The 12,801-nt window shown below is 33.9% G+C and overlaps 1 protein-coding gene across 1 annotated transcript in view; it reads right to left on the bottom strand.

The window, feature by feature from the left end:
- TECRL (trans-2,3-enoyl-CoA reductase like) overlaps nucleotides 1-12,801 on the bottom strand; it is a 150,465-nt gene that overhangs the window by 42,520 nt on the left and 95,144 nt on the right. Inside the window, exon 4 of the mRNA XM_049887101.1 lies at nucleotides 12,317-12,420. Coding sequence (XP_049743058.1) covers nucleotides 12,317-12,420 — 104 coding nt within the window. The remainder of the gene's footprint in view (nucleotides 1-12,316; nucleotides 12,421-12,801) is intronic.

Genomic DNA, 12,801 nt, shown 5'->3' with positions numbered 1-12,801 from the left:
CAGGCTTCAGAGAGTAACACACTAATCATGCAACAACTAGACTGGAGTCAGAGGATACAGTAATGAACAAAATAAACAAGATCCTGCCTCTACTGGGTTAAGCATGCATTTGGATTAAGACGTTATTTCTATATGCTTTTCTTTGAACTCTTCAACTCACTGAAATTTAATAAATATTTATTGAACATATATCATTTTAAAAGAATTAGAGTAGGTGTTATGCAAATAAACAAGAGGTCTGCCTTGGAAGAGTCAGCTAAGATTTTAAGAGAAAAGACAACACAAGAATAGTTAAAATAAAAAAAAAATATATCGAAAGTAATATATCATTTTCTTCAGAAATAATATGAGAGAGATTTTATTTGACCATCCAAACTATTATAAAATACCATATTTGTGTATCCCCAGCCTAACACATATACCATCTTCTACGTGTACAGACTGGCGTTGTCACTAAAGGGAATGAGCTACTGTACTCTATTTATTTATTTAGCTTCTCATGGCCCTGTTATCTTGGACACAATTGATTTGACCATGATTCAAATTGAAGTAATCTGTTATCTGTGTTAGAAATATTATACTTTGATTCTAATGGTTAAAGAACTGGATTCAGAATTCTGGAGCTGAGCACAGGGCAACTATATGAGTGGATAAAGAGAGATTTATAATCTATAAAGAGACAAAAATAAAATGATTTGAAAATAGAAAAAAAAAGACCATGTGATTGCAAAAAATGTAATTGGCTGATTAGTTTTCTGATCACCTTCTGAATCTAGTGACTCCAATCACTCTGCTTTGCTTTGAAGTTATAAAAATAAATAAATAAATAGAACTAAACCCAACCCGTGCTGCTCAGTTGGTTCTGGCTCATAGCAACCCCCAAGTTAAAACCGCTATTTGGATTTTTCAGACAGATAGGGGGAAAATAATTTACATTCCATGTTCAAAAAGAAGAGAAAGAACACCGAATCTGACAATGATAAATTAGACTGTCTTCACTACTTTTATGGGGCAGTTCTACTCTGTCCTATAGGGTTGCTATGAGTCGGAACCGACTCGACGGCACTGGGTTTTTTGTTGTTTTTTTTTTCACTACTTTGCTTTGCTTTGGTTCATTTTCATTATTTCCTGAAGAACATTTTTCTCAAATATGTAGGTGTGCACCTAATTAGAAATTGTGTTCTTATCTCCGCTGAGAATTTTCTGCAAGTATGTGGTTAGAACATATGACATGTATGATTCTATGTATTTTTTTTATATATATGTGTATAATTATTTATATATGTATACTCACATATTTAGGTATGCTGTTGGTAGTTGTCATGGAGTTATCTCTGACTCATGACAACCTTATGTTTAGCAGAAGGGGACATTACCTGATTCTGTACCATACTCACAACTGGTAGTATGTTTGAGCCCATTTTTGCAGCCACTGACTACGTCAACCTATCTCACAGATGGTTTCCCTCATTTTTGCTGACTTTCTATTTTACCAAACAAGATATCATTTTCTAATATTTATATGTAGTTATTTATATATGTAGATTTTTCCAGTTTTAATTCTTTCAGCAGCGTTTGTTATCTACCAAGTAAAACTTTGCTGCTTATTGACTCAAATATGTGAGGGTAAGAACAGTTCACCATCTGATACATTTAGTATAAAAATAGTACCATTGAAAAGAGCATATTGACTTAATGATTTGCAGCATTACTGATTATTCATAAATAAGGAGAAAATGTTTACCACTTTTGAATGCCTGATGTTAGAATATAGCCATTACTCTAGAATAATGAGAGTTATGATATTTTGTCTTATTACAACTAAATATTTCAAATATTTATTTTAAGAGCATCTGGTACAGTCAAGTCAAATTTGAGTGAGGACTCTAAAAACTTACTGGAAATGAACAATGTTATAAACAATAGGTAACATGGACCAGATGTCACTCTTTATTAAGTTAATAAAATGCTATCATATTTGGGTCAGAGGAAATTAAACTACAATCTTATCTCCTTCATCTCATGCAAATAAATCTGAAGAGCCACCTAGCTTACAGGAAGATGTTCTAGGAGGCCCAATATTTTAACACAAACATTGTTCCTCATGGAGCATAGAGGTTAAAATAGCATCAAAGTGTGAATGATATATCCTGAAAGCCCTAAAGAATGATAGGAAATAACTTTTTGACAATTCATCTTTAAAAAAAAAAAAAATCCATTTGGGGGCAAATAGAAGAAAGGAGGAAAAATTATTTATTATTATTGTTGTACTTGGAAAGCAATCAGAAAATTGTCTTGAACAAAGAAACACAGGGGCCATGTTGACAAATATTTATAGAAAACATTCTCAAAATAGAATTGCTGTTTTTCTACTTAGAAAAGATAAAAAAATTTAAAAAAAAGCAAAGGTTAAAAAAAACATAGACATGTGCCAAGATATAGAGCCCAAGCAAATTGCATGAACTTATAAAGACTAGAAACTCCATTAAAATCCAGAACTTTAGTGGAGACTCTATATTTAAATTAAACATCACACAGCATATTTAAATTCTAATTCATTTCCATTGTCAAAATGTATTAGTGCTTTCCTTTTATAGAAAGTTCTCTGTATTAAACTAATGTGTTGCTATAAATTTAAGATTTATTACTTTTACTAGGCAAACAAGGTACTGGGGAGTTTTGGGAACACTCATAGAATCTTCAATTTGGTGCACACCTAAAGTGCAAGGGAAGAAGGCAATAAGCTATTTTAGTAAATATAAATTTAAACAAGTGGCTATGATTGTCGTAAATTTGTTCTCAGCTGTCTCTTTAGATTGTACTTAAATGCATTTCATCCTCTCTTCCAAAAAAAAAAAAAAAAAACTTTATCATTATCACTGTCATTATCGAGGATGTTGTTGACTTTACTTTTATGTTTTCTAGGATAATTAGAATTGGAAGTTGAAAATAAAACAAACTGCAAGTTTCACTGTCGTTGAAAATTAACAAAAATAGAGTAGTTCTAACGGTAATCTCCTAAAGATAGCAGACATGCAAAATAAAGATTACGAAAGCACTTTCCAATATTAATATGGCTACCAGTTGGTGCTTAATGAGTACTAGTGAAGGTAGTATTGTACTAGATGAAGATGTCTTTTTTTTTTTTTTTTTTTCATGAATAGCTTATAATGGAGAATTCTTTCCAGGTAATTCAGACAAACTGTCCTAATGAGACCAGTAAGGAAAAATGATGAAAATATTTTAAAAAAGGCGACATTGTTTTTCAGGCTTCAGAAACTTACTGAGTAATTGAAGAATTAAACCAGTTGCTGTTCAGTCGATCTCAATGTAACTTAACCCCACAAATGCCAGTAAATTTCCAAAAGTCCTTAAACTATCCCAGGCCAGATTTGGCCTGCCCCACATGCACAGAAGTGCTGGCTGTGACCACTAATTGACCTCAACAGAGGACCCCGCAACAGGAGGAACAAATCAGAAGGAAAATCATCATCCGGACCCTATTCCAAAGGTCCAACAAGAACCACATCACCTCCTATTTTCTGGCCCTCCCCAACATGCCTGTGTGGTTACCATTTTGCCACCCACATCGCATAAGAGCCCTGATTCCCTGTAGTTCAGCGAGGCAGGTCTGAGGAACTTCCTCCTAACTCCTTGGTCTGCACACTGCAATAAAGTTACTTTCTCTTTCTCAAAGACCGGTGTCCAGATAATTGGCATTCTGAGTGTGCCAGACAAGGACCCACCCTCCAGGATTCAGTAACACCAACTTATGGTGACCTCGTGTGTGTCAGTGTAGAACTGTGCTCCAGAGGGTTTTTAATGGCTAATTTTCAGTAATAGATTGCCAGACTTTTCTTCCAAAGCACCTCTGGGTGTACTTGAACTGCTAACCTTTCAGTCTGCATCTAAGTCCAATAACTATTTTTACTACCCAGGTACTATCATTGAAGATTTACAAAGTAAAATTTTGGAAAAGGTGTCTAGAGAAGTAATTGAGCCTGGGGTATGGAGCAATTAGAAACATCTACCAGCTACAGAGTTAGCAACTAAATACCTGATAAGAGAAGCAAAGCTTTTTACAGTGTTAGGAATGAAAGGACAAATATTGGCACTATCTATCTTGCAAGGCTGGAGGTGGTCTTATAACCACTTCAGGCTGTGAGCTGGGAAATAGAAGAGTTACAACATAAGAATAGGGATTAAGCGGAAAAGTAGAAATAGACCTGGGTTCACAGATTTTGAAGCCCAGCCTAAAATCATTAGTATCCAAAGAATCAAGAAAATGTGACCAAAATCAAAATAAATAGCAAACATTCAAAATAGATAAGCTAAAGTTTCATGTATTATCAGACATAGGCTTTTAAAAAACTATATTTTAAACTTTGAAATAATAGAAAGACAAGGTTCAGAATTTCAGCAGGTATCTTTAACTTCTGAAAATAAAAATATGAGAATGAAATATGAATCCCAGAAGGGAAATATGGAGAGAACAATGTGGAAGTTATAGTTGAGATAAAGGTGAAGGATATTTAAAATTAAATAAAATTAATATGCCACAACATACATTCAGGTAACACTATTAACCCAAAGCAGGATAAATAAAAATATAAGCCTGACAACGCACATCATAGGCAAACTTCTAAAAATCAAACAAAAGACAAATTTAACATTACCCAAAGAAAAGGCACATCGCTTTCAAAGGAACATAGCTGACATTGCAACAGAAATGATAGAAGTCAGAAATCAAATTAATGAAATCTTTTAAAGTGAAGAAAAAAATAACTGCAAGCAAGAAATTAATTTTCTGTTAAGATATTCTGCACGAAGAAAGGTCAAATAAAGACATTTTGTAAAAACAAAAATTGAGATAATTTGTCAATGGCAGAAATAGAATAAAGTACTGAATATACTTTTCAGGTAGAAGAATGATGATTCCAGATACATTCCACTAGAAGAAATGAAAAAATTGAAGCAGGAAGTGTAAGTATAAATAATGAGTAAGTATGAAAGATGTTGCCCATATAAAGCTATAATCATGAATTTTGGATGTAAAATATGTAGAAAATTAAAATATTCCACAACAATAGCAGACGAGTCAGGAACAGCTGAAATATTATAAAGTCTATGATCTAAAAAAAAAAAAATGATCTATGAAATATTTTCCCACTTGTAAAATAAAATTAGACAGTTTATACTAATGTTTAATACTTTAAGAATTTGCGTTACTATCTCTTGAGTAACCACTAAAAAAAAAAAAAAAAAAAACCCACTACGGTTAGTAAAAAGAAAGCATAACTGCAAAAATATCAGAGGACAGAATAGAAAAAAAGACAATCCAAAAAAAGAGGTAAAGAAAAAAAAGACAGAAAAAGCGTTTAGAATACTTGAGACACACTGAACTAAAACATTCAGTCAGGAGAATATAAAGCACAAATATATCAGTCTTTATAATAAAAATAGACTATAGTTAAAAGGTAAACTCTCATTAAACTAAAATTTTAAAAGAAAATCTTCAAATCAAGTGCTAAGCAAAAGGTTCTTAGACATGACACCAAAAGTGCAATTCTTAAAAGGAAAATATTGATAAATTACACTATGTTAGGTGAATTAAATGAAAGGTGTAAATTGGAAGAAAATATTTGAAAACCACATAAGCAACAAATCACTTGTATTCAGAATACATAAAACACTAAAAATTCAGAAAAGTAAAAAAAAAAAAAAATATGTTCACAGAAATACCTGTACAGGGAAGTTCACAAAGCTTTATTTTTTATGGAAAAAAACTTAAAAAAAACCTAAATGTCTTTTAATGGCTGAATGGTTAAATAAACTCTCCTCTACCCATACAACTGAATACTACTCACAAATAAAAAGAAACCTAGTATTGGTATATGCAATAACCACCATGTATCTCAAAGGCAATATGGTTAGTTGGGGGGCAGAAGTCAATCTCAAAAATCTGTTTGACTTCATTTATGTAATGTTCTTCACACAAGAAAACTATAAAGAACAGGTTAATGGCTTCCAGGGGATGGGGAAAAGGGGATGTGAATATAATGATGTAACCTTTGTGGTGTAGCCCTTGTGGCTTATTGGTTAAAGTGTTCAGCTGCTAACTGAAAAGTCTGTGGTCAGAACCCACCAGCCACTCCATGGAAGAAACTTTGGCGGTCTGCTTCCATAAAGATTTACAGCCTTGGAAACACTATGGTGCAGTTCTACTCTCTACTCCATCCTATAGGGTCTTTATGACTTGAAATTGACTCAACAGCAACAGATTGACCTTTGTGGTGATGGGACATTTCTGTATCTTGATTTAGGTGGTAATTACATTAATCTATGTATGTCGGTTTGTCAAACTGTGGTGGCTTGCCTGTTAGTATGATGCTGGAAACTATGCCACTGGTATTTCAAATACCAGCGGGGTCACCCATATAGTATACAGGTTTCAGTGGATATTTCAGACTAAGACGGACTAGGAAGAAGAACTTGGCACTCTCCTGAAAAAAAAAAAAGTCCAGTGAAAACATGAATAGCAGTGGAACAATGTCTGATATAGTGCTGGAAGATGAACCCTGCCTCCCCAGGTGGGAAAGCACTCAAAATATGACTGGGAAGAGCTGCCTTCTCAAAGTAGAGTCTACCTTAACGATGTAAATGGAGTCAAGCTTTTGGGACCTTCATTTGCTGACTCAAAATGAGAAGAAACAGCTGCAAACATTCATTAATAATTGGAATACGGAATGTACAAAGTATTAATCTAGGAAAATTGGAAGCCATCAAAATAAGATGGAATGCATAAAGATAGATATCCTAGACATTAGTGAGCTGAAATGGACTGGTATTGGCCATTTTGAATCAGACAATCACAGTGCGTACTATGTCAGAAATGACAAATTGAAGAATAATGGTGACACATTCATTATCAAAAAGAACATTTCGAGATCTATCTTCAAGTAGAAACCTGTCAGAAATAGGATAATATCCATACTCCTGCAAGGAAGACCAGTTAATATAAGTATTATTCAAATTTATACACCAATCACTAATGCCAAAGATGAGGAAATTGCAGATATTTACCAACTTCTGCAGTCTGAAATTGATCAAACATATAATCAAGATGCATTGATAATTACTGGTGATAGGAATAGGAAAGTTGGAAACCAAGAAGAAGGATCAATAATTGGAAACACAGCCTTGGTGATATAAATGACACCGGATCCATGAAAAATTTTGCAAGACCAAGGACTTCTTCATTGCAAATATCTTTTCAACAACATAAGAGGTGACTGTACTCATGGACTTCACCAATGGAAAACACAGAAATCAAATTAGCTACATCTGTGGAAAGAGTTGATGAAGAAGCTCAATATCATCAGTCAGAGCAAGGCTGGGGACCAACCGCGAAACAGATTATCAATTCCTCATATGCAAGTTCAAGTTAAAACTGAAGAAAATTAGCACTCCAAATATGACTGGGAAGAGTTGCTTTCTCAAAGTAGATTGTGTGAATTATAACAAACTATGGAGCCAAAATACGACCTGAAGTATATCCCACATGAATTTAGAGACCATCTTAAGAATAGACCTGACACATTGAACACTAATGACCAAAGACCAGATGAGTTAATGATATCAAGGACATCATACATGAAGAAAGCAAAAACCAAAAACCAAACCCGCTGCCATCTAGTCGATTCTGACTCATAGCCACCCTATAGTATAGACTAGAACTTCTTCATACAGTTTCCAAGGAACACCTGGTGGATTCAAACTGGTGACCTCTTGCTTAGCAGCCATAGCTGTTAACCACTACACCACCAGGGTTTCTGAAGAAAGCAAAAGGTCAAAAGGTCGTTAAAAAGACAAGTAAGAAAGAAAAGACCAAATGAATGTCAGAAGGGACTCTGAGAGTTGCTATTGAACCTAGAGTAGCTAAAGCAAATGGAAGAAATTATCTTGTTAAAGAGCTGAATAGGAGATTTCAAAAGGCTACTTGAACAAACCACCATAATGAAATGTGCAAAGACCTGGAGTTAGAAAACCAAAAGGAAAGAACGTGCCAGGCATTTCTCAAGCTGAAAGAACTGAAGAAAAAATTCAAGCCTCCAGTTGCAATTTTGAAGGACGCCAAGGAGAAAATATTGAATGATGCAGAAGTATTAAAAGAATATGGAAGGAATACACAGAATCCCTGTACCAAAAAGAATTGGTGGATACTCAACCATTCCAAAAGGTAGCATATGATCAAGAACCAATAGTACTGAAGGAAGAATTTCAAGCTGGGCTGAAGGGAATGGCAAAAAAAAAAAAAAGTCTCCAGGAATTGACAGAATACCAATTGAGATGTTTCAAAAAACAGATGCAGCTCTAAAGGTGCTCACTAGTCTAGGTAAAGAAATTTGGAAGATAGCTTCCTGGCCAACTGACTGGAAGAGATCCATATCTGTGCACATTTCAAAGAAAGGTGATTCAACAGAAGAATGCAGAAATTATCAAAAAGCTGCTAACCAGAATGCCAGCAGTTCAAATCCACCAGCCGCTCCTTGGAAATCAAAAGTGACTGGAGAGCAATGGGCTTTATTTATTTATCCATTTATTATTATTATTATTTTTAATATCACACACAAGTAAAATTTTGCTTAAGGTCATTCAAAAGTGTTCTCAGCAGTACATCGACAGGGAATTGCCAGTAGTTCAAGCCAGATTCAGAAGAGGATATGGGACAAGGGATGCATTGCTGATGTCAGATGGATCTTGGCTGAAAGCAGAGAATACTAGAAAGATGTTTACCTGTGTTTTATTGACTATGCGAAGGCATTTGATTGTGTGGATCATAACAAATTATGGGCAACATTGTGAAGAACAGGAATTCCAGGACACTCAACTGTGCATATGAGGAACCTGTATATAGACTAAGAGGTAGTCATTTGAACAGAACAGGGGGTGCTGCATGGTTTAAAGTCAAGAAGAGTGTGCGTCAGGGTTGTATCCCATTACCACACTTATTCAATCTGTATGCTGAACGAATAATCCTAAAAGCTAGATTATATGAAGAAATCAGCATTAAGATTTGAGGAAGACTCATTAACAACCTGCTATATACAGGTGACACAACCTTCCTTGCTGAATGTGAAGAAGACTTGAAGCACTTACTGATCAAGATCAAAGATTACAACCTTCACTATGGATTGCACCTCAACATAAAGAAAACAAAAATCCTCACAACTGGACCAATAAGCAACATCATGATAAACAGACCAGATATTGAAGTTGTCAAGGATTTCATTTTACTTGAATCCACAAACAATGCCCATGGAAGCAGCAGTGAAGAAATCAAACAACATATTGCATTGGGCAAATGTATAGTAAAAGACCTCTTTAAAGTGTTAAAAAGCAAAAAGGGTATCTTGAGGACTAAGGTGTCTCTGACCCAAGCCAAGGTATTTTCAATTGTCTTATATGCCTGGGAAAGCTGGACAATGAATAAGGAAGACCAAAGAATAATTTATGCCTTTGGATTATGATGTTGGCAAAGAATATTGAAAAAACCGTGAACTGCCAGAAGAACAAACAAATCTGTCTTCAACAAAGTACAGCCAGTATGTTCCTTCTAAGCAAGCATGGCAAGACTTCCTCTCAAGTACTTTGAACATGTTTTTAGCAGGAAACAGTCCCTGGAGAAGGACTTCGCACTTGGTAAAGTAGAGGGTCAGAGGAAAAGAGGAAGACCCTCTATGAGATAGATTGACATGGTGGCTGCAAAAATGGGCTGAAGCATAACAATGATTCTGAGGATGGCACAGGACTGAGCAGTGTTTTGTTCTATTGCACACAGGGAGTTGGAGCCCTGGTGTTGCAGTGATTAAAGCAATCAACTGCTAACTGAAAGGTTGGCAGTTTGAAACACCAGTGACTCTGTGAGAGAAAGGTGTGGCAGTCTGCTTCTGTAATGATCTACAGTCTTGGAAACCTTATGGGGTTGCTGTGAGTTGAAATCGACTCCACAGTAGTGAGTTTTTTAAATTTATTTTATTTATTTTATGAATAGGAACTGACTTGATGGCACCTAACAACAAGAATACACACACAGACACACACACACACATGCAATGAATAAATACACTTAAAAATGGTAAAAACTAAATAAGATCTACAGTCTAGTTAAGAGTATTTATATGATAAGAATTATTATGTTATTAACTCATACATCTTTCAGGAAGTTATGAGGAGCAAAAATTTTGCTCCATATTTAATGACAGCACACTCCTATTTGATATATATATTAACTTTGGCCTTACTAATTTAAAGAGCTTGTTTCTAAAGATATAAAAAAAAAAAAAGATATACCTACTAACAATGTTTTTTTAATGTGGGCATATTTTAATAATTTATAAATGCATGAGAGTGTTATGTGTGGTAAAATATTGCTTTTGCTACATAATTTAGCTGATATAAAGTGGGTGTGATTGCAAAGCAGTATGCGTATTTTTAGCATTAAATAGGAATGACTCATTTGGAGCAAAAGTCTGTGTGAACCATTGCGTTGTTTTAAAAATATCCAGCCTATTTCCAGAGTTCCCTTTGTCACCTAGATAACATTCCTCTCAAATAAGCTGTAATTTTCTAGTACAATTGTCATAGAATTCCACCTTGCACTTTTTTCTCCTCAATGCTTTATCTGGATGATGCGGTTGGAATTTCTAATAAACGCCCAGTTAAGGCAGTTCGCCTTGAAACAAAAGAGTCTCTGTCTTTGTCATGAATATAGACCGAGACCCTCTGTATATTTTGAACCTTAATGATCAAAATTTACTTATCTAAAAGCTTTATTAGCAAATGTCTGTAGATATCACATTTAAGTATTGAAAATTTCGTTTCTTTGCACCTTATAATAAACTTCTCAAAGATTCAGAATATTCTAAACTCTTTGATTTTAGCTCATAAAATTGGTATTAAAAATTCTTAATGAAATTTGGAAACCAAAGGAACTATTTAACAAAAAATAAAATTTAAATGTAGGAAGGAAATGGACTCAAAGAAGTACTGTTATGAAAGTAAAGAATGTGATAATATTTTAACTAAAGAATATAAAGTTGAATTTATCTTTTAGAAAATTCTATAGTAATGTATTAATTAGGCCTCACTTGTAATAACTTTTAAAATTGGTTGTTTATAGGGAAAGTTCAAAGCACTATGAATGAAAATGTTGATAATTAATGCCGGCAAAAGAAAAGCAATCTTGAATAGAAAACATTAAAAGGGTAATCGCATCACAAACGTTAAAAGATAAAAGTAATCTGAAAAAAACTTTGAAGTTTAAAAAATAAAAATAAAATAATTTAATTGAAAATTTAAAATGATTGGGTTATGTTTTAAATCAATGTCATAGTTATCAGATTAACTCTTTATTGCTTCTGTCACTAAATTCCAAATAGTATTTACTCCTGCTGTTAAATCTATTGCAATGATCTATTCCATGATGCATAATTGTTTCAATTCTTGCAAACTTGTGTCAAATACTTTCATTTTTTCTTAGCCATCTATGTCTTTAATGTAGCTTTCATTCTTTTTTTAAAAAAAAGAAACATTGTTGCCATTGAGTCAATTCCTACTCATAGTGACCATATAGGACAGAGAAGAACTGTCCCATGGGGTTTCCAAGGCTGCAGTTTTTATGGAAGCAGATGGCAATATCTTTCTCACATAGAGAAGCTGGTGGGTTTGAACCTTCAAACTTACAGTTGGCAGCCTAGCACCAAAGTCCTCAAATTCAGTTGCCACCACTTTTAGAGTTCCTATTTGTCCCACTCAAAGAACCAAAAGAATATTCTCCTAAACTAAAAGAAATCTTACTTGTTGACTCTCAGAATTTCCAAATATTTCTTCCCCCACACTAAAATGCTGTTTTTTTTTTTTTTTCCTTTCTTTTTTTATTGGCTATTCTTTATTCTACCTCCCCTTTTTCCAAGTTTGATAGGGTCTTTAATATTCCCAGTACTCTTGGAAGGAAATGGTGAATAAATACCATTTAACTCCCAAGGCACAGGGGAAGAAGAGGGCCAGCCCTCATAAGATGGATTCTGATTTTAAAAAGATATTTCTGTATCTTTTTTCAACTGTGATTTTCCTTTGTCTCAGTTCTCAACTGGAACATGAGCAACTGCACATAGTAAACCTGAAAAATTAAAAATACCATACAATAATATATTTTGTTTCACTATGAATTTATTTGATAGAATTAGTCCTTCTGCCATCAAATTATTCACAGCAATATATGGGAGTAATATATTGCATTTGAACTGATACTTACTGTAGTCCAACTAACTTGTTGACCTAGGTCTGTAAAATAGAGTGTAACAATGGAGGAAGCGGCAACACTTTGAATACTGATATAGTCCTTCAAAAAAGGCCCACCTAAAATAAAAGACAAGAAGGAAAAATCATTTTAATACAATATCAAGGCAATATAGAAAAATTTTTTAAAGTGAGATCAGTGAAAACTAAGGATGAAATTTATATAGAAATCACAATGTACAATAAATCCTTAAAGTAAAATAAAATGTAAACAGACCGATTTTATAAAATATATCTACCACATCCTCAAATGCACAGTGGTCTCTTAATGTTATCTAACAAAATTTCAGCCTTCCCCTATGCTATTGTATGCTCAGAAAAAATGTATAATATTAGAATATATATATATATATATCAAACAAGATACTATACATATAAAAGTATAAAGTTGGTTAAAATCCCTGGGTAGAGCAAATGGATAAGTGCGCAACTACTAGCCAA

This window comes from Elephas maximus, chromosome 5, assembly GCF_024166365.1.
Source record: "Elephas maximus indicus isolate mEleMax1 chromosome 5, mEleMax1 primary haplotype, whole genome shotgun sequence".
Taxonomy (NCBI): Eukaryota; Metazoa; Chordata; class Mammalia; order Proboscidea; family Elephantidae; genus Elephas; species Elephas maximus.
This window is presented reverse-complemented; position numbering and strand designations above follow the sequence as displayed.